Here is a 26,851-nt window from a genome sequence, read left to right on the forward strand (position 1 = left end):
CAAACTGCTTTTAAGGGTATGATCACCAGAACTCCCCAATTTTCAGGGACAGTTATTGTGGATCAACTGTCCCTGGCTAAATCTGTCACTGATTTTACTGTTTTGTGAAAGAAGGGGAAAATGTTTGTGTTGGAAGAGCGAGTGAGCATATTGCACATGGACACAGCTGTTACAGCAGCTGGTTTCTTTGCTGTTAAGGTAAAAATGGGGAACAGAGCGCACCACTTTTAAAAAAGAAGAAATTTATTTTTGTTTTACGCATTTGTAAATAAAATGACAAATAAATCTGTCTAAGTCTAACACTAAGAAGTTCTTTTTCACAACCTGTCGCAACTGATGGGGAACCACCTTAACCTGACTCCGCCAGATGGATTTGCTCCGCATATCCATCTGGAAACCTTCCGTAGAAGTAATTTTGGGAAGGGGCGAAAATACTGGTTAGCTGATTGGCCTATGTTGGTGATAGACGGGCCAAATAAACCAATCAGATCAACGAAGTATTTGACGTACTAACAGAGCGACGACGAAAACACAACCACAAGCCAGGCTACTCTTGCCGAAACCAGTCGGGAGAAGAGCAAAAACATCTTTTCCTCTGAGAAAAGCCTCCAGAGCAGTGTTTTGCTCTTCTTTCAGTGAAGAAATACTCTGTAATTCCGATAAAACTTGCTCGATAGCCACGCTAACGCTAGTTTCATCGGCTAAAGCCGCCATGTTCTTTAGACTGAACTGTCGCGCTTCTCGTTGCGTCATACCTCAACCCGCCTCAAAGCCAACGCTGATTGGACGTTCGTTTGGGGAAAGGCTCCAAATTTTCTTTAACGGAGGGTCTCCAGACTGATCTGCGAGTGAAACCTTGAAAGCTCGCGAGATCAGGATGGTCTCACGAGGCTAGAACCCCCTATGGTAAGTGGGTCAATCGATTTTATTTGGAGTCGACAGATCCTTATGTTTGGTTGATGCTCAGGTTAAAACAAATAGGTAGACCTGAAATGTAACATAAACCAAGCTAATCAACAAAAAGTAAAACAAGACCATTGGTTACAGCTGGCATGAGTAAAAGAGAAGGAAATGAAATGAAACAGAATGATTGAAAACTCCTGAAAGGCGCTAATCAACAAGGGTTTTAATTAGTGACCTTTAGTTTATGTTTTCTGATAGATAGTCATTATAAGTAGAGTTATTATAATGTAGGGTGACCAAACGTCCGTATTTCCCGGGACATATCCGTATTTCACGTCCTGTCCAGGGCGTCCCGGGTTTTTTTTAGAAAGTGAGGAAATGTCCTGATTTCACTGCGCACGACGCTCCGTGTGACGTAATCCCTGAGCCGCGTCAGTGCGGGCAGCCCGAGAAGGACCTCGCTGCAGCAAACAGAAAGGGGCGGGGACAGACCTTTCCGTCAGTCCCATACCTTATTTGGAAATGGGACTATTGCATTCCGGAAATGAAGGGGGCGCTATTTTCATAATCACTAGTATAAATGCCTTAAAGATGCGGGGTTAAGAGGAAAGGAAGAAGAAAGAAAGAAGTTTGAAAAGTTTTTGCACTGGTGTTCGGCACACGATCCATAATGCAAAACCCACAAAATCAACAAAAGGTAATTTTACCTTCTTAAAATTTGTTTCACATAGTAAATTAATACGCTTTTCTAGATTCAGTTTTTTAAGAAAACCTTCAATTTGTCCTTTTTAAAAGGTCCAGAGAAGAACTACAAAAGGAGAGAAAGCGGAAAAAAGTTGATGAGAGGGCAAAATGTGAGGTAAGCTGTAGCTAAAATTCATCACTTTGTTGTTTTAAGTCATAGAATTTGTATTATGTCCATTCACAGTGTACTTTTGTTCTATGCTTATTTTTTTAAGTCTGAAAGAAAATCAGGATAGAAGAATTAAAAGGGTTGAATCAGTTTTGATGTTATTTGGACTTGCATTCATCTTTCACTTAGAACATATCTGTATTTTTACAGACTCTGTGTGCTGATGACCACACCTATGCCAAAGGAGCCGAGGCACAAATCAAGGTTAATTTTTAAATTTACACATAACTAGTAATTTTGATTTGTGTATCTTTATGTGCAAATGAGACTAAAACCCTAAATGATTTTTTTCAAATTAAAATTCATTATTTGGACAACTTTTTTTATATCATTAGAGATGAAAGGATAAGATACTGAGAGATATAAAGTATTAATTATTGTTTAATGCTCTTCACCATGCAGGTAGAAAGGATACCGCCAATCTTACAGGTAGGATTCATTCATAATCATATGTATCATCCATTCTTCCTGTATGACAGTCTTGCAATGCACCTGTTTTTTATTTTGTTTTTGTTTTTTTTTTCAGATGCAGAGGAGAGGAGAGTACCCTCGTTACTACTGTGATGGCATACCTGGACTTTGCCCTGAGTGCCAACATTGAATTAAAATAAAATAAAAGTTGCTTTCCACAATCTGTCACATATTGTTAGTTTTTTTGTGACATGCCATTTGAAATCGTTTCTGATAAAGAATATTTACCTTTTGACTTGTGCAGTCCTCCTTTTTCATAATGTGTTCTTTCAATATTATTTACATTTTTTAAAGTTTCTTTTGTTGTAGCTCAGTTGATTTACATCATTTAGTTTTCATAGAAATGGTGTCGTTTCCACAAAGTTACATTGTGGCTGTAATTTGTTGGAGAGACAGTAGAACCAATAAAGTAGTTGTAAATATATTGTAACAGCGTTGTTTAACAATTGGAAAATCTTGTTGGAAAATTTTAAATGCAAGCAAAGCTAATAACTTGCAATATACAATGTTTCCTATACATTTTTGAACAATGACTGGAATCAATACAAACTTTCTTTACAAACCTGACATACAGACAAGTTGTTTATGTTTTAACAGTTAGAATCAACTTGTTTTATGTAATGAAAAATAAGTTGCAGAAACATATTGTTCAGATACAAACATAAGATTAAACGAGCAAAACGAAGGTGTAATCAGGGTGGAGGTGATGGAAGCTCAGGTGAGGAGCAGTTGCACACATCAAGCTGGACTTTATGAAGGGTGAAGGACTTGAGACCGGCGCCGTTAGGCTGGGAGGGAGGCACCTGAGCAGGTGATTGGCTGAGCAGGTGAGATGAAGACAGACTTTATTCAAAAAGGTTTTCATGTAGAAAAAAGATCATTCTCTCTGGTGGTTACCAGTACAGTGTCTACTGCCGGGATCAGAAAGTTGAAGATTATTGTCAAATGAACTTTCTAAAACCTACTTTCTGTGCGAGTCTTTCCAGGTTGAAGCTACATTTAAGGTTTTAATTAATCACTTTGGGTTTTCCTACAATTGGATATTCATGTTTTTGGAGTGCAGTTCATGAATTTATTGCAATTGATAAAATTAATATGGTATTTCTAAATGGAATAGTGGGACACCAGTCAGTTTACTAGTTGAGCTGGAGTCCTTATAGGAGACATTATGGTCAATAATGATAATAATTGAGCCAGGTCACCTGCAACCAAGTATATTCTAGTTAACGAAAGGCACTTGTTAAAAGTTCAAAAGTCCTTTGGTTTGTTTGTAAATTATATTCACAATGAGAATAATAAGAAAAAATATTTGGCAAATAAACAACAAAAGTGCACCGTGAATGGACGTACTAAGTTGGCCAAAATTGTCGACTAAATGTTTTACAGACCAAACCTCTTTTCCATCTAGTTCTTATTAAATAAGCCAAAGGCTATTATATTTTAGATTTTAACTTATTTATTTTAAGAGTACCGTTCACAACATCAAAATATATTATTTGAACTTCAGCACCAGCATGTATTTGTTTATATCTGTTTTCTTAATCAGCGATGGACTGGGGATCTGTCCAGGGTCAGTAGCCTTCATGACCCCACTTGAGGATAATTCATAAACATTAATGGATGGATAAATGTGCTCTTAATGTAATGTACATTTGTCTCCAAAATATTGATTTTATTTCTCCATAATGATTCCTTATTGTTGCTTATTTTAGATTGTTTGTTACTAATATAATTTTAAATAAAGATTTCAAAATAAAAAAAGGACATACCACGTGACAGACATACCACGTGACATATCACGTTTTGTAGCCATTTCTTTACTGTTTAATTAGTATTTTTAATGTTGAAAGTGTTCTTGGGTGTTTTGAAAGGCGTTGTCAAATAAAATACGTTATTATTATAATTATTATGAAACGGTCGGTACAGGAAATAGTGTCACTAGCGCCCCCGTCAGTTCCGGAATGAAATGGTCCCATTTCCATATAAGGTATGAGACTGACAGTGGTCCGTCCCCGCCCCTTTCTGTTTGCTGCAGCGAAGTGTACTTCGGCAGCCCTGCTCTTAATCAGAGGCTCTGTTCTGAAAACCTGGGCTGCATCCTCCAAGGACGCGGTCTACCTAGACTGGATCCTTCGAAGTCCTTGAAAATAAGGAGGCCAGAAGAGTTTTGTCTGTAAATTCGAACAGGTCCACCCTTCGACGGGTTTTACCGGCGTATTCTCTGTTGCTTAGCAACCGTGAACGTTGACACACAAAGCAGGAAAGGAATGAATACCGAGGTTTTCAAAACTGTTTGTTTATTTATTTATTTAAAAAAAAGTTAAAGCGAACAAAGACTACACTCACAAGAATCCAGAGTGGAATAAAGGTTCCAACCACCGGGAGCAGGAACAAATCAAATCAAATGTAATGATAGAAACCTTAGTCAGTTAAATAACCTGCTGCTGTCATTCTGCACATCTCTGATGTTGCTGCTATTTTCAAATATCCAATACTGTAAAAATGTCCATAGCTGCATATTGGTTATTTATTCTCCAGTTTTATATTGTTAAAACACTTTACAGTATTTTATTGTTTATATTTTAACTCTTCCCTATTATGTTATTCTTATAAATTTTTCTAAGGTCCACATTTGTGAGACCATTTTCAATAATCTTTCTGCTGCTGTAAATTTGCCCATTGTGGGAAAATAAAGGGATTTTCTATACTATAAAAGGGTTAGAAATACATAAGTAAATCTAAACAATGTATGTATAAAAATATATCTGCAAAATCTCTAATATTCAACAACAAAAAATACTTAGTTAAGCATATTGTGCAAAACAACAACAGAAAAATTAAACTCCTATCAGATTTATAGTTCCCACTCTGCAGATCTCTTAGAATCTGTCCTTAAATTCCAGCCAAACTCATTTACACAGTAACAGATAAAAACCTTTAGATAAATCAAACATTACCGCCACATATCTGACTCAATAACCATTAAAACAACTATTTTCATTCATTTCAGACGGAACTATTCACAGAGTTGTATTATATTAAACTGAAGTTCCAAATTTAACCACTGTTCTGCGGCAAGTAACATTTCCTCTGATCACGGAGCAAATCCCGATGATGAGACAATGGAACAAGACAATTTACACTTAAAATAAGAAAACACAATTGCATTGTCTTATTTGAATTGCATATTATCTAATTATCTTATTTTAAGAGTAAAATGACTAATTCCATTGGCAAACTATCTCATTTACCTACTCAAATTAAGGGTGAATACACTCAAATAAGGAAATTTTTACTTATTTCTAGATCGTTTTAGCAGTGTAGGTATTTAATCAGGTTACATAATAATAATAATATGTATGATGGGATGATACCAGAATAACCACAGTATCTAATCTAAAAATAACCAACTTCAAATTGGTATGTGAAACAAAAATTCTGTTTTAATTATTAAATTGTAAATTTTCACGTCGTACATCTAATGTTTTTGGAAGGGACTCGGATTATATTATGTCTCGGTTTTAGAAACAGCCAGACAAACCTGGATTAATCAACTGTCGAGTAATGAACGACAGGAAACAAAGGTGTTGGCTGAAGTTCAGGAAGAAGTGGAGCAGTGCATAGAGCCCATTAGCGGGAGAAATTAATCTGCACCTTTGAGATGCACAGCCTCCTGCATGCTGTCAGTTGTCAGTTGATAGTAATAAACATCCTTTACCTGCAGGTTTGACCACTACTTGTTTTTTATCCATATGTAGAAAAACCTTACACACATAGATATGAACTTTGGAAGTAAATCTGTGTCGCTGGGATTTGAATTAAAAATGCCACTGAAATTTAAATGTTGTATGTTATGTTTTCTTAGTCATTAGACGTGACGCTTGTGGTGCCTTCATACGGAAGGAAAACCAGCATCATGGACCCGGTCATGCAAGCTAACGCTAACTCAACTACAGAAAAATGAAAGTAATAAACTGACCGTTGAGTTAGCGTTAGCTTGCATGACCGCGTCCATGATGCTGGTTTTCCTTCTGTATGAGCGCCACACGTGTCACGTCATGTGACTAAGACAACGTAACGGGATTGGCTGGGTGTTGGACACCACTATCCATTGCTAATGTCTGTGACCTGAAGTAACCCTTCCCTTTTTACACTGAATTTAGACGCCGAATTTAAGACAGTGAAATAGAGCCAGTTGAATCTCAGGAGGCTGAAAATATTGAGTTTGAATTTTGAAAGGTTGAATTTTTTTTATATGCAGATTTTTTTTAACACTGAAAATTTTAACTGAAAAATAAGTATTGAAAATGTAATCACTTTGAAATAGTAATGTGAATTTTTAGCTTGAAGAGAAAATAACAAATGAAATTTCAACTGTGTAGAAATAATGACAAGGATTTTTTTTTTAGGTCAAAAATGTGTTCTGAATATATTTTATTCTATTTTATTAAACTGAAACAGTAAGTACAAACATACAACATTTAAATTTCAGTAGCATTTTTAATTCAAATCCCAGTGACACAGATTTACTTCCATAATGAACAGAATGAGTATTTGTTGTACTTTTTCGGAGGTGGGGGAACCCTGTCTCCACAGACCGCTACAGGCAAAAGCGTTGGATAAATGTCCCCACTAGGGGAAGGCAGAGCTATTTATGCCCCACACAATTGGAAAGCCTTTCACCCTGTTCTCTCCCATCCCTTTCCCCCAACCAAGAAACACAGATCGAGTTTTCTATTAACACTAACACTATGCATTTATTCATTTTATTAGTCTTAGGAAATACTAACAATGTGGAGAGGCAGGTTCCTGGCTTTTATATTTAATTCTGTTGCTTAAATATCAATATGTAGAAATAAATAAAATCCAGTTTCCTAATTTTATATTGATGAGTTTGTATTTTTTATTATTATGAGTTGGAAATATCCCCACATTTGATTTTAGAAATCTGTTCACCTCATTATTGGGGCTCTGGTTGTACGTTGATGCCCTGTTGGAAAGTGAACCCGTGCCCCACTCAAGCTTTTTTCACTCTATAACAATCTTCCAGGGCTGCCCTGTTTAGCTGCATCCATCATCCCTTCATCACGGCATCCCTGTCACTGGTGAAGAACAGCTTCTCCTACGCATCATGTTGCCACCACACCACAGTTTTTTTATGAGGATGAGGTACTCAGGATGACAGGCAGTGTTTGTTTTCTGTCACTCAAAACCTTTTTTATATCAGCCAGATATTTTCAGCTTTGCTCTTATGTGACCAGAGCATCTTCTTCCAAATGTTTCTCTTACTTGTGAAAAACTGCTAAGAGGGGGATGGATGTGGCTTTTTAATCTCTTTATTCTTGTCACGCCTCTTTAAATGTGTGGATGTTTCAAATAATAATTGTACAGTCATCGGTTCTTATCCTCCAAAGTACTCATGAGTCCGAACTACTTTTCTGATTGATGCCTTGTGCGAAAAAAGAAAAGTTGGAAGAACTCAAAGTTAGGTTATAAGTTTGTTAGGTAAGCCAATAAACTTCAGCAAATTTTGAATTTTTGGTTTAAGTTAATCGTTTCAGTTTTGCTTTTATGTTAATAAAACTTTGAGTTCAGTTTTTGTAACTTGAAATGCTGATTTTTTCCAAATTATGTGAAAATAGTGGTGACTTAGGAGGTAATAATTAAACTACGAGATCATACTTTTTAATTTGGAGCTTATTGTAACTAAGTGGGAAAATGTTTACTTTACATTTTTACCAAATTCTTTTCTTTTTTTAGGGAAAGTAACCATCTGACTTCTACACTGGAAAAAAGTCCAATCTAGATGAGCTATACTTTTCTTAAAATAAGTGCAAATTTTCTTGGATCGAGGAGGTAAAAGAGACATTTTGCCAATGGAACAAGACAATTTACACTTAAAATAAGAAAACTCAATTGCATGGTCTTATTTCAAGTGCATATTATCTAATTATCTTATTTTAAGAGTAAAATTACTGATTCCATTGGCAAACTATCTCATTTACCTACTCAAATTAAGGGTAAATACACTTAATTTAAGAAATTTTTACTTATTTCTAGATAGTTTTTGCAGTGAACCACAAGGCCACACCATGGCATTTCTAAGCCCTAATGACTGGTTAGTTAACTACAGGTTAATAACTCTTAATAAAACTTAATTGACATTCTGTGGAACCTACAATGTTATTCTAATTGGAAGCATCTCCTTAGCCTTACTTTATATTGTTAACATTGAACATTAAAAGAACATCGAGTCACAAAAGTAAACTCAAAAAGTTGGTTTTCCCTCATTTCACAACAAAATCATGAAAGTTAGCTGGACTCTGCTTTTAAAGGAAACGTCTGGTCAACAAGGAATTATCAATAGATCATTATCTATACCGAAAACAAATATATAAATATATATTACACACAGCTGGACTCTGCTAACAAATAAAGTGACCTTTTAAAGTAATAGGTTTGGTTAAATTTTATTCTGTGATGTCATTGTAAAGGTGACTAAGACCTGTGCAAGCAATATTTCCTTACACTTCAGAAACATGGTCCATCGCATAAAATCAAAGTTATGTAGCCAATACTAAATTACTACATTATGTGAAATCTAGAAAAAGGGTTTAGGGGGTATAAGCACCTTTGCAAGGTGCTGAAGCACTGTTATGACGACAGGAACAGCCGTCCATTTAATTTGATTAAGAGTCCAAAAGGTTTAACTCCTGGCTTTGGTGAATCCAGATGGACGAGATAGGAGTTCATGAATTAGCACTGGAAATGATGGGAACAATTCTGCAGGATTATAGTTTGACATTGTGTAATCCTGTTTGGAGATAAAGTGTGAAACGCTCTTTGCTTCAAATGCAGAAGCTTATGGAGCCATGATAAATCTGGGATTAGATTACCACAATAAGATACAGTCCGGAGCATCCAAAACATTACACCAGGGGAAAAATCTCTGAGAAAAATATGGATAAAAACTCTTGGAAACTAAATAGATTTTTATTTCTCCTTTATTTTAGTATCAGGACAACATTAATAGACAATATATGCAGCCTCGTGTAAAATAAGCAAAACGGTTCACTTTCAAAGCCGATAAAAAAGCCCATTGAAGCAGACAAGATTGAAATATTTTACTATTAAACAAAATTTGAAAAAAATGGAAGGTTAGCATCTGCTGTTCAGAAATGAAGAGTAACTTCAAATTTCAGGAGTACTGAAGGTCAAACACAACTACCGGTAATTCTCTTTTACTGAAAGAGGTCAGTCGTTCGACCTTATTCTTGTTCAACAGCACAACCAAATACAGCAGCTTCGCCCATTTCTCTCCTTTTTATCGTAATTATGTGACAGTGAGCTTTGGAGTCGGTTTCTTTGCTTTATATATATATATATATATATATATATATATATATATATATATATATATATATATATATATATATATATATATATATATGTAAATATGTACTTGTCTGAGGTTAGGGAAAGTTGCAGTCTCCCCAGTTAGGGAAAGAATTTCTTTATCAGCATTACTCATATTGTATGAGTTGGGTTTTTTTAGTTGGTATTTTCCATTTTAACCCTATAATGCCAAATGTATCATATTTGATACATACGGTTTCTGAAATGTTTTGCATCTGACACCTTTTGCATAATTTAATGGTAAAAACTTTGCTCAAAATCCAGTACAAGACAACACAAAAAATAATAATAAATAATAAAAATAATACATTATTAATATCAAAAATGTATTTCTGTTTTTTCTTTTTACATATTTTGTTAAAAGGGCAAATGAGGACTTCAAACCCCAAAAAAAGTAATTTTCTGTTTTGTTTTATTCTTGAATCGGGCTTTAAAGGGTTAAAGAGTGTTAAAGAGATATTAACCTATGTTGCATATTTATACCTAAAGGCAGGGGGTTTACTGAGGACAGGATTCAAGAAGTGAAAATTCCCCAACATGTTGATCTTTTTTTTAAACATAAAGTAGAAATTTGAACAAGACTTCAGTAATGTTTATCTAATGGAGATCGGCAAAAGTTGGAAATGAATATGGGGATAAAGATGTCTCAGTTTTTCCCCATTGAATAAATATGTTTTGATTAAAGGTTGTATTTTTCAGACAAGGATTAGGGTTATTTTTCTGCAATAAAAGAGGATTTATTTGAAGACTTGTAAAACACCTTTACTGGGGTTGGCAGTGCTGTATGTCCTTCCAAAGCATCTACTTATTTTCATCAAGTAATGCACTAACCTGTACAATTCACTGGTTGTAGCATTGGCGGCATTCAGATTTTTTGGCTTTTAAACAAAAGTGGGTTTTGCTTATAGTTTCTCAGCATTCTGTAATTATGATAGATGCAAAACTGGACTCTTTTCAAATGATTAGCAGTAATGAGGGGAGAGTTACTATTTTAAATTATACTTATACCTAACTTCTTTTTTTTTCAGCTTAACTTTCTCTGCTGCTGCCTGGTTAGACTTTATGAAATCCACCATATACAAAATGCTACTTCTTCTGAATTTAATCCATTCAGTTGCTTTTGCATAAAACTTCTAGAATAAGCTGCTCTGTTTTGCAATCAAAATGGGTTTAAAACATCCCTTTTTATGTGTTTATTTGATATTTCAGTACAAGGCAACCGGAAACTGTGAAACTTTCTTAAAGGAGATACTTTTACTGAGCAAATGAATCCAGGTACATTGCCTTTTAGGAGATTTCACTTCCTCCTGTTTGTCTGAACTGCCTGTGATTGCTTTGTCTGGTCTCGTTAAATATGCATACAAATGGAAAATTACAGGCGGCAGCTACAGTTCTAGCCAAACATTCTTTCGATTCAGCAATTTTTTTGTCGTCCTTCAACACAGCATGCCTCTAAACAAATCTGAAACAAATCAGAGAAATTAAATTGTCTCACTAAGTAACTCGCTGTCATTAAATTAAAATAGGCAGAGAGAACAAAGGGCAGCAAGCAATAAAACGTTAAAAAGGAAAACTAATTTCACAAAGAAAGTCTCAACAACATTTAAACAGAAATAACATCTTCCAGTCACAGGTACAGCTTGATAAATGGGCATATCATTGCTGTTATTTAATTTTAAAAGTGAAACTGATATAGTAAGTCTTTACATGCAGAGGAACATATTTATTTTAGTTCATTTTAATGATTATGCCTTAAAGCTAATGTAAACCCAAAAGTCATTTTTCATTACATACGCCTAATAAAAAAGGTTTTTAATTAAGAAATTTGAGCCCACTGAGGACTATGTTAAGGAACATTATGTACCATTTACAAATATTGATTTCCCCTTATTTACTACATCACTGTATAGCAGCATTTGAGGGGAATCAGAGGGATCGGTTTTGCTGAGGTGTTAAGATCCAACATCCTGTTTGCATTGTTGACCTGGTGTCTCTCATGTTCCTCCTGACAATATTCAACAGACTCCCGTCAGGGTTTCGGCCTGATGGGTTTGCTGACCACTAAAACACAGTGATCACTGCAGGGAAAGGAGGCCTGTCAGCTGAGAGAAGCATGAATGTTCTGTTTGGACTTTGGTTTTAATGAAACCCACTGCACCAACAGCAGATTAATCAAATCATCACTAACTGTAGGTCTTTGAGTTTCAAATAATAATGAAAAAAATATTATAAAACAGACCTTCAGAGGTTTGGATGACTGAGCAATCTTCTTGCCCTGCTTCTTCTAACACAGGGACAGTAAGACACTTCTGATGTTTCCCTTCCAGGAATAAATACAGAACACCTTCAATAAAAAACAGTTGTAGTTCATATCCTGAATACTTCTGTGTTTGATGGCTTTTAACTTTTGATTCACCTTTTCTGTAGCTGACCATCTATTCAGCCTTTCACTGAATTGCTTGGACACACCACTTTGTGGACAGACATCTTTAAATCGGTGATGGAACCAACTACCAGTTTAAGTCCGTGAGGCAGACACCCTGTCTACTTTAAAGGGCAGGTTTAAAACGTTCGTTTTTGATAAAGGTTATAGTTAGAGTGGCTCAGGTTATCCTGAGCTAACTCTATATCTATGCTGCTATAGGCTTAGAATGCTGGAGGACATAGGGACCCCTTTTTCATCCTTTTTCTTCTATCTCTATTCTCCCACTCTGCAGATTCTGTTAGTTCAATCTCTAACGTTCTGCTCTCTCTGCTTTTTCTCATAGTAGCTTCATCTGGTCTGTTCCTGTTTGGCTGTGACTTCATCCTCAAGAGAAAAATAAGCTGTGCTGCTGCCATCAACACCTTTGTTTATAGATGTTCGAAATCAGCCTGTTTTTCAGTGTAGTCCTGTTTCTCTGACTGTGACTGTCTGGATGTGCTCAATCATCCTCTGACATGGGAGCTGGTTGGAGCTTGTCTGCCTGGCTGTGTGTTTCCTGGACAGGGCCGCCTGTGGAGCTGGTTTACAGTTGCCTTTTGTATCTATGCTTCTTACTATGTCTGCTTCTGTCTCCTTCAACCCCAGTCAGCCTCGGCAGATGGCCGCTTACCCCGAGTCTGGTTCTGTTGGAGGTTTCTTCCTGTTAAATGAGAGATTTTCCTCTCCACTGTCGCTACAAGCATGCTTAGTGTGAGGGATTGCCTTCGAGTCAATGAGTCGATGCAATCAACTGGTTTTCCTTAGATAGAAAACTTTTAATCAGTTTGACTGTATGATCTGGTGAACTGTAAAGTGCCTTGAGATGACGTGTGTTGTGAATTGGCGCTATAGAAATATACTAAATTGAATTGATGTTCTCTGGCAGACCAAACTTGTGGACGGTGAGCCACAAAATATGTGAAAAGTCAGCAGTCTGCACCAACCAAGTATCGAGTGTCTTAACTGTCCAGTAAAGGATATATATCTTCTCACATTCCTTAAGTAAAAATCATTCTATTCTAAATTTCTTAGAAACAAAATGTTTGAGCTTTTCATTAGCTGTAAATGATACTCATCAAAATGAACAGAAGTAGAATCTTGATTTTTATGTATTTAACTTGTGATTCTCACTTTCAAAACTGACTTACTGAAATAAAATAAAAAAACTTTCTGAATAATATCTAATTCAGTGAACTGCAGCTGTAAAGCTTTAGCACATTCCGGAAAGTTTCCTTGACATTTCCCCCCCTCCATTCTCAGCCCTGTATTCTTGACGAGGCACCAACAAACGCTGTCAACAATGGCACCTTGTTTGTTTTGGCCGGGAAAAAGTCACAGAGGCAACACCTTGCTGTGCGTGCTGGCGCTCCTGCTTATGGAAGACAGACAGCTCCTCCTGTTCAAGGAGCACAGAGGGATGCTGACGTTGGTGGGCCCTCTGGGGACGTACCGCCCGCACGACAACAGCTCTAGAGCACAGTCACGAAACTGTTGGATGTAAACACACAAAAATGTGCTGCCAGGAAATGCATCGACAATTTAAAAAAAAATGCTGTTAGATGCACAATATCTGTTTACCTGCTTGTTGCAAAAGAAGTAGATTATGGGGTTGTAGACTGGGCTGGTTTTTGCAAAGTACATGGGCAGAGTTGCAACGAGCGGAGGAATGTGCAGCTCTGGATCCACCACTACCACCACTGACAAGGCTGTGTAGGGCAGCCAGCATACAAAGAAGGATACGATCATTGCCAAGACCATGGTGATGGCGTGATCATTCTCACTCTTCCTGGAACGGCCACCTTGCAGCTCAATGCTCCTGTTCAACTGATGGAGAGTACATTTGAGCTGCTATTAAAACCTAAAAACTTGTTTTAGAAGAGTGCAACTTGATCATTTTAAGAATTCTTAGTGGTGTAAATGGTGTCCACCTTTCTCAGGGATTTCAGCACATGGAAGTAGCAGTAGATTATGACTGCAACAGGAACGATGAAACAGAGCAGTGTGTATAGAATGAGATAGCTGTAGTTGCTCCAGGACCTCTCCTCCCACGCCAGAGAGCAGGACGTCTGGACCCCTTCGGGACTGTAAGAGCTCCAGCCAAATAATGGAGTAACAGCCCAAAACAAACAGAAGATCCAGACAAACAGGAGCCCCTTAATGATTCTCCGCATGGTTAGGGTAAAAGCAGCTTTTGGGCGACACACTACGTTGTAACGCTCAAAGGCGAGAAGGGTTAGAGTACAGAGAGAAACCAGACCTAAGGAAGAAAAAAGGAACAAATTAATGAAAGAAAAAGTGAGTTTGGAGCCACAAATTAGGGAATTTTTTAGAAATAATTGCTTAAGAGGTCTAAGATTGCATTATGCAATAGTGTTCATGTAACAAGTCATACAGGTAGAGTTACAACAGGCCATTTCTTAATTAAATGGAGAGTTTGAGAAGTATTTTACAGCTGTGCTTGAAAGTTTACATACTCTTCTATTAAAGACAGAAAATATAAATTGAAATCGACAAAAGTAATAATAAATAGAAATAATAATAAATGGAAATCATGATATACATTATGGGAACCTGAATTCCAATCACAGAGTTCCCAATCCTTACAGCTTTACTTACCAAAATAATTAACAGAAAATCCCTGGAAAATACAGGCTGTGTGGCCAATAAAGTAGGAGCCCTGGTAGTTTGTGATGGTGGCTACCAGCGAGCCACACAGGCCGATCATGAGGTCAGAAACCGCCAGGCTGAGGACCAAAACGTTCATGGGCTGGAGAAGAAATGTGTTCCTCAACATCACGCCAATCACCAGTCCGTTGTTAAAAACCGAAAACACTGTATTGATGAACATCAAAAAGGACAGAATACTGTAGCCCACTCTTGGGAAAATAGTAGGCGCTTGAGTCACCATCACCTCTGAGGGGATGGTTGTAAGGGAAGTGTTGTTTCTCTCCATGTTGCTCAGATGTTCCTGTGCAGCACTAAAGTGACCCTTCAGACTTCAGCATTTATGATTCCTGCTGGCTTTTGGTTTCATCAGGGATCTCAGATTGTGCACCTGTCTGATTGAGAAAGCCAACAAAAGCATTATGGGAAATTGGCTCTTAACACGATTTCCCAGGATTAAACCTACTAAACCCAAGGCTGTAATTGTAATTGGAAAGTTGAGTCTGATAAACAGCAATCAGTCCTCAAATTAATTTGCTGAAAACTTTAAATGCTTTCCACGTGTATGAACCAATGCAACATTTGAGTGCAGCTGAACAAATACTCATTAAACACAATTAATGCTGAATGTAATTACTGCAGTAAAGACTACAGTAAAGAATGCCATCTAGCTCTGGAGAGGACACAGATGATCAAATGAAGCACATTTACAAATGAATGTGAAGGTTATTGCCACTAAAACTTTATTTAATAATCCCTTTTACATGATGTATCAGTGCTTTACATGGTTTTATATCAGGAAGAGAAAAGAAAAACACTTTCCCTGTTCACTTAAAATCAGCATAAGGATGTTTTGTTCATTGATGGAACAGCAGCTTTCACAAGAATATTCAATTACCAGTCCTCTGACATAAGACATAATCTGGTGTAAAATGGCTAAACCAATACAAAGAAATATGCTAAAACATCATTGTGGTATAAGTTTCAATGTGCTGCACAAAATCAGTTGAAAGAAAAATACTGCATAACATCAGCCTATTATAAAAACACATCCTGCAGTAATGAGAAAAAAGAAAACAGATTAAGGCAATGGAGAATACAGTGTTAATGTAAAAACCCCCCATTTTACCAGGGGAGGCTAGAGGCATTAAGACAAAAACACAAGTGCATGCTAATCCTGGAGTGAGACTGCCCCCTACTGTTCAAGCTACGTAAATATCTATTCAACCTACTCGCACCGTCACACATGCACATAATAGCAGTTTTTGGCTTAGAAAATAAAACACCCAGTGCTCTTTCAGACATAAATATCTGAAAGTATTCAAATAAATAACACGTTTAAAGAAAAAAATATTTTAATCTCATTACTTTAAAGGGCAAATATACACTATTTTGGAGCCAGAATTAAGAATAAAAATCTTTAAAAAAAAAACTTTAATAAATAATGAATGAGTTTCCCATAATTTTTAAAGCATATAAGTTATTTTAGAACATATTTTCTGAAAAAAAAAAAAACAAAAAAAACAAGCTGGTGGAGGTATCTAAGGCAGATGACACATCGTCTGTAACCAAATTACCTCAAGCAAATCAAAGAACGGAGTGTAATTTCCACCCCCCAAAAATAATATATGGTGAAAATATGGCAGATGAAAATAAAGGAGTGAAAAAACTTGAGCAAACATAAGTAAAGATGAGATTTCTCCTCAACTCCCCCAAAAAACACAAACAAATCACATTTTCCCCCAAGAAAAAAAAATAATTCTAAGAGATAAGGGATGGAACAACCCAAAGCTGAGAGACCCATAAACAACACCACTAAATCTCTAGCATAAGCAGGACGTTAACAGCCAGACCACAAAAGCCTCTATAATAGCTGAATCTAAGCCTAAAGGTCATAAGGTCATAAAATGTAGGCTTTCAACATTAGTTGTAACGGCATAATTTCTTTGTATTTGTCCTTGCAAAAGGGACTATTTGACTGCATTAGCTAGAAGTGACATTTTAGGGCCAAACGACGTGGTAAAAGCTACTGTCCTCAGAATATATTATGACAGGATTTCCATCTATTTTAAGTCTGAGTAAACAGACTAATTACATTAGAAACTTACTTTTACAATTGATGCTAATATAAAGTATTCTGATTGTTGGGAGAAACGGGGCTGCTGGTGTCCCACTAGCCTTGGAGTAAAATGCTGGACAGATCTTGAAAGCAGGTTGGGTGTATTCAGATTTTTTTTTAGCCCTTTCATTACTTTTTAAAATTATTGCTCTCCTTCTTATTGCATAAATACTCAAATATCCTCAATTCGTGAAGTAAAATTTGAGCTGGAAACCTGACTGTCATCGCTGTTGTCTTGGGTGCCCACTGCCAGACTCAGCTCTTTGACAATTTTCAGATGGCTTCTATTTAATTTGTTGGTTTCACAATGTTTTGAATGGGTCTATATTTTGGACTTTAAAATAAATGCAAGATTATGATCTACAAGCCTTCCTGCTTAAGAAGGAAACGATTTAAAACCAATATATGCCCTCTAAAACACTACCTAATTCTATCAAAACACCTCTTAAAGGATAAAGCAGAGGGGATTGTTCCATCTTTATCTTCTGCTCTTTCCGTGACTAATCAGACCCTGTCTTGGTTCTGTGGAGCCAGGGAAGAAGAAGAGATCCCAAATCCAGAAGAACTTTGTTCTGGCCAGAAGGGGGCCTCGTGTTGTAGAGGGGTGCGTCTAGGAAAAAATGTGTGCTGGAGGTCATAGTTGAGCATGCAACTGATCGATGCCATGTAGATGTCTGCAAAGCGTGACAGTCGGCGAGAGAAGTAGGTGGGATTGTGGTAAGTGCGGAAGAGACTGCCAAACTGAGCGTTGAAGATGTCCTTCGTCAGCGGCCTGTCAAGAAAACAATTCAACAGGGTTTATACAGGAATGAATAACTCAAATTTAATGCTTTTTAATGCTCTTTTTAAGCTCTTAAAAATTATTTTAATTCCACCAACAGGTACCCGTCTACATGCTGCAGCCAGATACCGAATTCCTCGTTTTCCAACCACTTTTGTTGAAATTTGCTTTTTTTCCCCCCATTCTCTTCGCCTCGTGAGACCATCCTGATCTCGCGAGCTTTCAAGGTTTCACTCGCAGATCAGTCTGGAGACTCAGTTAAAGAAAATTTGGAGCCGTTCACCAAACGAACGTCCAATCAGCGTTGGCTTTGAGGCGGGTTGAGGTGTGATGCAACAAGAAGCGCGACAGTTCAGTCTAAAGAACATGGCAGCTTGAGCCGATGAAACTAGCGTTAGCGTGGCTAACGAGCAAGTTTTATCGGAATTACAGAGTATTGCTTCACTGAAAGAAGAGCAAAACACTGCTCTGGAGGCTTTTCTCAGAGGAAAAGATGTTTTTGCTCTTCTCCCGACTGGTTTCGGCAAGAGTAGCCTGGCTGTTAGTATGTCATATGCTTCGTTGATCTGATTGGTTTATTTGGCCCGTCTATCACCAACATAGGCCAATCAGCTAACCAGTATTTTCACCCCTTCCCAAAATTGCTTCAACGGAAGGTTTCCAGATGGATATGCGGCGCAAATCCATCTGGCGGAGTCAGGTTACCATTCTCTAGCTTTTTCTCCGACTCAAGCTTCTTTTCTGAACGTACAGCTTTGCGATCAATCGGAAGCAGTTCCACGTAAATATATAGTGATATAATATGACTGTCAAAATTTTTTTTTTAAATAAAGCTTTTTAAATATCATCACAAACACATTTAATGAATTTTAATGCCAATTAAGGCCTTAATTTAAACAATAATAATTTAATGACTTTTAAAACACATTTGTTTAGGATTGCCTTCGACTGTTCAACTAAAACATATTTTCTTTAGTCCAAACTTTTTTGTTTCTGCATTTTTTTTATTTTATTTTTTTTATTTGATTCTTTTTCATCTTCCTGTATTTTAATCATGTAAAGCACTTTGCATTGTCTTTGTACTGAATTGTGCTATACAAATAAATTTGCCTTGCCTTGCCTTGCCTAATGATTTTTAATGACCCACGGAAACCCTGTTCAATCAAGACGTATCTTCATTACTGCTGAGGAAGTTTAGTCATGCGTAGCTACAGATTTTCAGATTAAACCCATTTTTAATTACTTCATGGCTTCTCTTTCTTTGATCCACTCCTCAACGACAGCTTGGGTTGCTGGATCCCGGTGCACCTGTTAAAAGAAAACCCATGGATATAAGGGACAAAGATGTCAAGAATGAGGGATATAAGAAGATTAAATCAAATGTCTGCAATGGTCTCCTGACCTGCATCTGTTCGATCAGCACTGTCAGAGCCTGTAACCAGGTCATCATGTGGACGTACTGTGGAGTGTTCATGATCTTTATCTCCTTTCTTAGCTCAGGGATGATGGCCCCCTGTTCTCCAGCCGTGTTTCAGAGTTAAATCCTGAAGGTCAGGAGAGAAGATAATCAGGTTTCAGTCCAAAGGATATTTGTTGCATCGTATTACAGTTAAGAGGTTTTTCTACACATTTATCATGTATGTTTCATGGCCATTTGAAGAAAATTAATAATAAACCAGTAAATGAGAATACAAGAAATATCCATCATTAGAACATATTAGACACTTTAATGGCTCTGATGGATGGGTGTCTGCGGGCAAGAGAAAAAACAGTTTTTTTTAAGATAGTAAATGTATCATGTGGAGAGCTAAAATGTTACTCTGATAAAAGAAAAAAGAAAAATCTCCTAGGTAATAATTTATAATAAAGTCAGAGGGGACACAAAGACAAGCATGGCTATTTAAAAGGACACATCATGTGCTACCACATGTTGAAGCAGGTTGTCTTTTATTTAGGGAAGAAAGAGCAAGATATCCAGCAGACAACAGGAAGGTTAAACATAGTACCGCACCAAGGTTTTATTTGATCCTTTTGAACTATTGGTTTCTGACTTCTATGAAAAATATTGGATTTAGAAATGTTGGAAGCCTTCAGGATCTGCATTCTACAGCGTTACGCTGCTGTTTTTGTAATGAGAGGCATAATTATGAAGCTAGTTAATATTATAAGATCCTTGAGAGAGTTTAAATCGGGATCCTGGGTTGTAAAGCTAACCATGTTACAACCAGTATTTCACTCCTTTTATAGGCTATGAAGAGAAATCTGGATTGGCTAAAAGTTGCAAGTTGAAGCTTAAAGACGATAAACAAGAACTTTATTCTCACATACACTCACCGGCCACTTTATTAGGTACACCTGTCCAACTGCTCGTTAACACTTAATTTCTAAGCAGCCAATCACATGGCGGCAACTCAGTGCATTTAGGCATGTAGACATGGTCAAGACAATCTCCTGCATTTCAAACCGAGCATCAGTATGGGGAAGAAAGGTGATTTGAGTGACTTTGAACGTGGCATGATTGTTGGTGCCAGAAGGGCTGGTCTGAGTATTTCAGAAACTGCTGATCTACTGGGATTTTCACGCACAACCATCTCTAGGGTTTACGGAGAATGGTCCGAAAAAGAAAAAAACATCCAGTGAGCGGCAGTTCTGTGGGCGGAAATGCCTTGTTGATGCCAGAGGTCAGAGGAGAATGGCCAGACTGGTTCGAGCTGATAGAAGGGCAACAGTGACTCAAATAACCACCCGTTACAACCAAGGTGGGCAGAAGAGCATCTCTGAACGCACAGTATGTCGAACTTTGAGGCAGATGGGCTACAGCAGCAGAAGACCACACCGGGTGCCACTCCTTTCAGCTAAGAACAGGAAACTGAGGCTACAATTTGCACAAGATCATCGAAATTGGACAATAGAAGATTGGAAAAACGTTGCCTGGTCTGATGAGTCTTGATTTCTTCTGCGACATTCGGATGGTAGGGTCAGAATTTGGCGTCTACAACATGAAAGCATGGATCCATCCTGCCTTGTATCAACGGTTCAGGCTGGTGATGGTGGTGTCATGGTGTGGGGAATATTTTCTTGGCACTCTTTGGGCCCCTTGGTACCAATTGAGCATCGTTGCAACGCCACAGCCTACCTGAGTATTGTTGCTGACCATGTCCATCCCTTTATTACCACAATGTACCCAACTTCTGATGGCTACTTTCAGCAGGATAATGCGCCATGTCATAAAGCTGCAATCATGTCAGACTGGTTTCTTGAACATGACCATGAGTTCACTGTACTCAAATGGCCTCCACAGTCACCAGATCTCAATCCAATAGAGCATCTCTGGGATGTGGTGGAACGGGAGATTTGCATCATGGATGTGCAGCCGACAAATCTGCGGCAACTGTGTGATGCCATCATGTCAATATGGACCAAACTCCCTGAGGAATGCTTCTAATAAAGTGGCCGGTGAGTGTATATCTTGTCAAATGTCAGCATCACACGTTGTTCAGTCATTCCAGACCTGTTTTATACTCAGTGACACTAAAAGCGAATCTACCAAACAAATGAAAACTCTGCACTGCTGAAAAACTGCGCATGTAACCAGATTCTTTGTACTTTAAACATGGAAAAAAAACAAAGCTAAACAGAAAAAAAACCCTCTTAAAGAGCAGAACAAATTGAAGCACTATGCAAAAAAGGATGGTAGATTGCGTCTTGTGAAATATTGCTGTTTTATAATTGTGTTTATCATCGGTATCACCGTTACTAAAAGGGATTTATAAAAATGTTTGGTTTTATTAGCTGCTGTATTATCTGTGCTGCTGTTTGGGTTTTTTTAGCTTGTCATATCGTTTCTTTGCCCACATGCATTTTTGCAGGTTTAATGGCATCATAGCCGAATTCCTTGGAGTGCAAAAAGAGAATATCTATTTTAGCACATTTCATACCAACTAGCATCAATTTGAACTTGTTTTAACACATTCATTTCTACCTCAAATTGTTTGAACTATTATTTTAATCTACTTGTTTAAATAATAAAAATCAGCAGAAGATCGTTTCCCATTAATTCCAGTTTGCTTAGGTGTCATAAACTGTCTTGATTAATAAACAACCGGCCCCATAAGATCAGAACCAGAGCCACTGGAGAAACATATAATCATTACAAATTAACTTTTTGTATGAAGTTTTACAATTTTATTCCAATGGTTTATGAAAATGCTCAACAGGTAAAAAAAAAAAAAAGCGGCTAATTAAATGCCTGTTTTTAACTGCCTCCACTAAGCCTAGCTCTACTCAACCCTAATAGAAACATTGAAATATTGGTGGGATGGAGAAGAGCCAGGCCCAGTGGAGCCAGACAAAAAAGGGCAAACAGCAGAAGAAAATGGATGGATGGAAAGAGTAAGACCTTTAGACCCACAATGATCCCTGGATGCTACTCGACGTGGTCACTGCTGGGGCGGGTTGAATGCTGAGGACATGCTTCCCCAATGTGGAACAATAAAGGCACATTTCCTTTCACCCTTTACTTATACAGGGTTCCTACAGCATAAGGCAAGTTAAATTCAAGACTTTTTAATGCCACTTGAAATAAAAATTTAAGACCAAATTCACAAGAAACACAAGAAAAACCTGCTTGCGACAACTTAACCCAAAGGATTACCTTAACATAAACCACTGCACTAATGTTTCAAATTTTGAAAAGCTTCCCATACAGGAAGAAAGCTAAAAACACACAAATGACAGATATATTTAAACAATTATTTAACTGAATTCATAAACTTTGTTTTAGCAGGGAACAAAACAAATCAGTTTTAAAGCCACAACATAACCAGTGCTAAGTCTTTTTTGCAGCTATTTTTCTTTGTATCGTTTTCTTAGTATGTTTGATTTGGTGATAAGTGGAGGCGTTGCAGAGACAAGGGTGGAACTAAACTGAGAAATACCGCCTGTTTCTCAGTAACTCCATTTTGACGCTTTGTGTTTCGTGCTTCGCATGTGCGACTCCACTGCCTTAATTCCCATCGTTCTGAGCTTGAATGACTTCTTGCATAAAGTCCACTGAGCCTCATGTATGTTCCCTGGTTTTAGCCATGGAGAAAACTCTTGGCTGGATAAACAATTTTCGTTACATTTACACTTGCTCATATTTTCCAGACAAAAAGTTAATGGCGCATCTCCCAAATGTCCCGTCCGCAACAACGCTTTTAGTGGTTCTGCTATCGGGACGGAACCAATAATGACGAGCCGTTTTTTTGTTTTTTTATATATAAAAAAAATGTTTTCAATTTTAACGTTTTATTTAGATTACAAAAATAAATCGGAATAAAAATAATCATATTTGTGAAGTTTTAAAAAATAAGACCTGCGAAATACTAATTTAAGACATTTTAATACCAATTAAGGCCTTAGTTTTATTTTGAAGAATTCATGCCTTTTAAGACTTTTTAAGGACCCGCGGGAACCCTGTTATAGTAAGTGACATGAGTAATTAATAATTTGTTAAGTGGTATGGGAAGTGGAGGGAGAAGAAGGTGGGGATAAATAGAACATAATCTGTTTAAAGGATGAAATTAACAACGCTTATAAGAGGATGTTTTATTAGTATAAAAGTATGTTTGTCTTCCTATTAGGTTGTGCTGAGTTTAAAGAGAAGATGCCATCATTGGTTATTTTCATTTTTTGTAATACCTAGTATCTTCTAAAGCAGTGATGTTGATCTGGGCAAAAATGGTCACACTGAATGTACCAATATAAGCATTTAAAATATATATAAATATTCAATCTTTTTTACATTCACAACAATGAAAATGTTATATTTTAGTCAAACAAATAATTCATTGTCTTTTAGAAAAGTGAAATCATTTTGGATCCGAAATGTAAAAAGAGGGTTTTACATCTTTGCTTTAGAGGAAAAAGACCAAAAAAACGTTTTGTCTTGATTTTTTTTTTTGCAATTTTCCCGCCGTAACCAATAAGCACAGGATATAAACACCTAATTTTTTATTTTGTGGTGGTTCCAGAGCTGCATAAAATTATTAAAAGAGCTACAACTGTCACCTTGGCCACATAAAACCCGATTTAAACCTACATATCCTTTAGTTTTTTCTTCTTTTGTTGGTTTAGAAAAATCTTGTTTAATTCATGTAACATTGTCTGTATAGTTCTGTTTGTTCTATTAGTGTTTATTATCATTTTCCTGTTATATTTGCTTTGTTAGAAAGATTTTTATGGTTTGATTTCAGATGTAAATGCTCCATTAGCTTTATCAGAAAACAAATGACATATAATATGTCGTTCCAAATTCATCAAAAGCTGGAGAGCGTATTTTCAAAGTTTGTGTAATTGAGTCAACTCCCCAGTTCACAACCATAACCTCATCCTCCAACCAGGGGGTCTAAAATAAGCTGTGGTCAGTATAAACCACAAATGCCAAGGTCCATGACTTTAAACAAGCTAAACAACATAATTGACTCATGGCTGCTGGCCGATGAAGCAGGCTTCTTGCCAGAGATGTAAATTTTATCTTTCGGTACAACGCTTTGCAGCTGATCATGCATATTTATAAACACATCTCAAAAGCACTTCAGCTCTGTGATCCAAAATAATATATATTGGCAGAGGTTAGCTTGGCAGTGACAAATTAGGAGCTTTTAGAGATAAAGATGTAATAATTTGGAGCAACACTGATGTGCTGAGATTAAACAATCTGCACCGACAAAGTAGATGATCAATATCACTGCTTGTTGTTGAATTTCAAATACTGAACGAAAAATCTTAGTTTGTGAATTTAATAACCTCAGAAAAGAAAAATCAGAAATAAAAGGCTTACACCCTAAATTTATTTTAGCTTGAGTTACATGTTTTTTTGTGTGTTTTTTTTTTTTAAGAAAGATCTGGTCAAAACTATTATTTTTTTGTCCAAATGCGTAGATTATCTTTGGCAGATGATGGTGGACGGTTAGCTTTGCATATGACTGTCGGAAAGATTCTTATTTTGGCTCCCAACTCAGAATGTATAAACTACATTTTAGAGAACTATTTATACCACTAATGTCTGAAGCACAACTTAATGTAGAAAGCAGGGAAAAAAATGATGCTGTTACATGATTGCAAGTCGGGACGTGACTGTAATTTGCTGCAAGCTGCTGTGAGGAAAACATGAGGGCTAGCAACAGGAGGCAAACTGCTTATACAGGTGCTGGTCATAAAATTAGAATATCATGAAAAAGTAGATTGATTTCAGTAATTCCATTTAAAAAGTGAAACTTGTATATTATATTCATACATTACATACAAACTCATATATTTCAGATGTTTATTTTGTTTAATTTTGATGATTACAAATGACAACAAATGAAAATCTCAAATTCATCATATCAGAAAATTAGAATATTGTGAAAAGGTTCAAAATTGATGGCCCCTGGTGCCACACTCTAATCAGCTAATTAACTCAAACCACCTGCAAAAGCCTTTAAATGGTCTTTCAGTCTAGTTCTATAGGCTACACAATCATGGGGAAGACTGCTGACTTGACAGTTGTCCAAAAGACGACCATCGACACCTTGCACAAGGAGGGCAAGACACAAAAGGTCATCGCTAAAGAGGCTGGCTGTTCACAGAGCTCAGTGTCCAAGCACATTAATAGAGAGGCGAAGGGAAGGAAAAGATGTGGTCGAAAAAAGTGTACAAGCAAGAGAGATAACCGCACCCTGGAGAGGATTGTGAAACAAAACCCCTTCAAAAATGTGGGGGAGATTCACAAAGAGTGGACTGCAGCTGGAGTGAGTGCTTCAAGAACCACCACACACAGACGTATGAAAGACATGGGTTTCTGCTGTCGCATTCCTTGTGTCAAGCCACTCTTGAACCACAGACAGCGTCAGAAGCGTCTTGCCTGGGCTAAAGAGAAACAGGACTGGACTGCTGGTGAGTGGTCCAAAGTCATGTTCTCTGATGAAAGTAAATTTTGCATTTCCTTTGGAAATCAAGGTCCCAGAGTCTGGAGGAAAAGAAGAGAGGCACTTCATCCACGTTGCTTGAAGTCCAGTGTAAAGTTTCCACAGTCAGTGATGGTTTGGGGTGCCATGTCATCTGCTGGTGTTGGTCCATTGTGTTTTCTGAGGTCCAGGGTCAACGCAGCCACATACCAGGAAGTTTTAGAGCACTTCATGCTTCCTGCAGCTGACCAACTTTTTGGAGATGCAGATTTCATTTTCCAACAGGACTTGGCACCTGCACACAGTGCCAAAGCTACCAGTACCTGGTTGAAGGACCATGGTATCCCTGTTCTTAATTGGCCAGCAAACTCTCCTGACCTTAACCCCATAGAAAATCTATGGGGTATTGTGAAGAAGAAGATGCAATACACCAGACCCAACAATTCAGAAGAGCTAAAAGCCACTATTAGAGCAACCTGGGCTATCATAACACCTGAGCAGTGCCACAGACTGATCGACTCCATGCCACGCCGCATTGCTGCAGTAATACAGGCCAAAGGAGGCCCAACTAAATACTGAGTGCTGTACATGCTCATACTTTTCATGTTCATACTTTTCAGTTGGCCAACATTTCTATAAATCCTTTGTTTTTATTGGTCTTCAGTAATATTCTAATTTTCTGATATGATGAATTTGAGATTTTCATTTGTTGTAATTTGTAATCATCAAAATTAAACAAAATAAACATCTGAAATATATGAGTTTGTATGTAACGTATGAATATAATATACAAGTTTCACTTTTTAAATGGAATTACTGAAATCAATCTACTTTTTCATGATATTCTAATTTTATGACCAGCACCTGTAAAGGATCTATCTTTGCAGATCCATTTGGAGAACATGGAGAGAAACACATTAATCTGAATTTTGGAACTCTGCAAAAAATATGCCAGTAATTAAAACAAAGTCCACTTATATTCACGTCTTACGCTACAAAGCTACAAAAAAAACATCATCCAATAGAAGTGAATTCATAATGTAGCTGGTTTAGAAAATGTGTTTGGAATGTAAAAGACGATGCTGCCATTTCTCACCATTTTTAAAAGAAACCTAGAAAACACACAGACTCATCCATCTCTGTTGGACTTAAATTAAATTGGGTACAAACTCCAGGTAATGATCTGGGG

General features: G+C 37.1%; 2 protein-coding genes and 1 long non-coding RNA gene across 3 annotated transcripts in view; 1 reads left to right on the forward strand and 2 right to left on the reverse strand.

Moving 5' to 3' along the window:
• Positions 1-1,475: 1,475 nt before the first annotated feature.
• Positions 1,476-2,009, forward strand: LOC119789459. Its single transcript, XR_005281592.1, has 3 exons — positions 1,476-1,600; positions 1,699-1,762; positions 1,967-2,009. It is a non-coding gene; the product is annotated as an uncharacterized LOC119789459 (long non-coding RNA).
• An 11,434-nt stretch (positions 2,010-13,443) lies between these two features.
• LOC119789438 (parapinopsin-like) lies at positions 13,444-15,158 on the reverse strand. The gene is made up of 4 exons (XM_038294317.1): positions 14,784-15,158; positions 14,096-14,424; positions 13,746-13,991; positions 13,444-13,655 (listed from the first exon to the last, which is right to left on the reverse strand). Exons 1-4 carry the CDS (start codon positions 15,118-15,120, stop codon positions 13,500-13,502), a joined length of 1,068 nt encoding a protein of 355 aa, XP_038150245.1. The 5' UTR covers positions 15,121-15,158; the 3' UTR covers positions 13,444-13,499.
• A 2,044-nt stretch (positions 15,159-17,202) lies between these two features.
• nt5dc3 (5'-nucleotidase domain containing 3) overlaps positions 17,203-26,851 on the reverse strand; it is a 54,312-nt gene continuing 44,663 nt past the window's right edge. The window contains 4 exon segments of the mRNA XM_038294322.1: positions 17,203-17,722; positions 18,975-19,039; positions 19,134-19,244; positions 19,246-19,275. Of these exon segments, the coding sequence (XP_038150250.1) occupies positions 17,455-17,722; positions 18,975-19,039; positions 19,134-19,244; positions 19,246-19,275 (474 nt within the window). The 3' untranslated portion in view covers positions 17,203-17,454.

The sequence above is a fragment of the Cyprinodon tularosa genome, unplaced genomic scaffold (assembly GCF_016077235.1).
Source record: "Cyprinodon tularosa strain WSP-4 unplaced genomic scaffold, ASM1607723v1 ctg339, whole genome shotgun sequence".
Taxonomy (NCBI): domain Eukaryota; kingdom Metazoa; phylum Chordata; class Actinopteri; order Cyprinodontiformes; family Cyprinodontidae; genus Cyprinodon; species Cyprinodon tularosa.

Coding starts and splice junctions, on each gene's coding strand:
- LOC119789438 (XM_038294317.1), bottom strand. CDS start 15,120: ATGGAGAGAAACAACACTTCCCTTACAACCATCCCCTCAGAGGTGATG. Junction 14,425..14,783: donor ATTTTCTGTTAATTATTTTG/GTAAGTAAAGCT, acceptor TTTCTTCCTTAG/GTCTGGTTTCTCTCTGTACT. Junction 13,656..13,745: donor ACTTCTTTTGCAACAAGCAG/GTAAACAGATAT, acceptor TACATCCAACAG/TTTCGTGACTGTGCTCTAGA.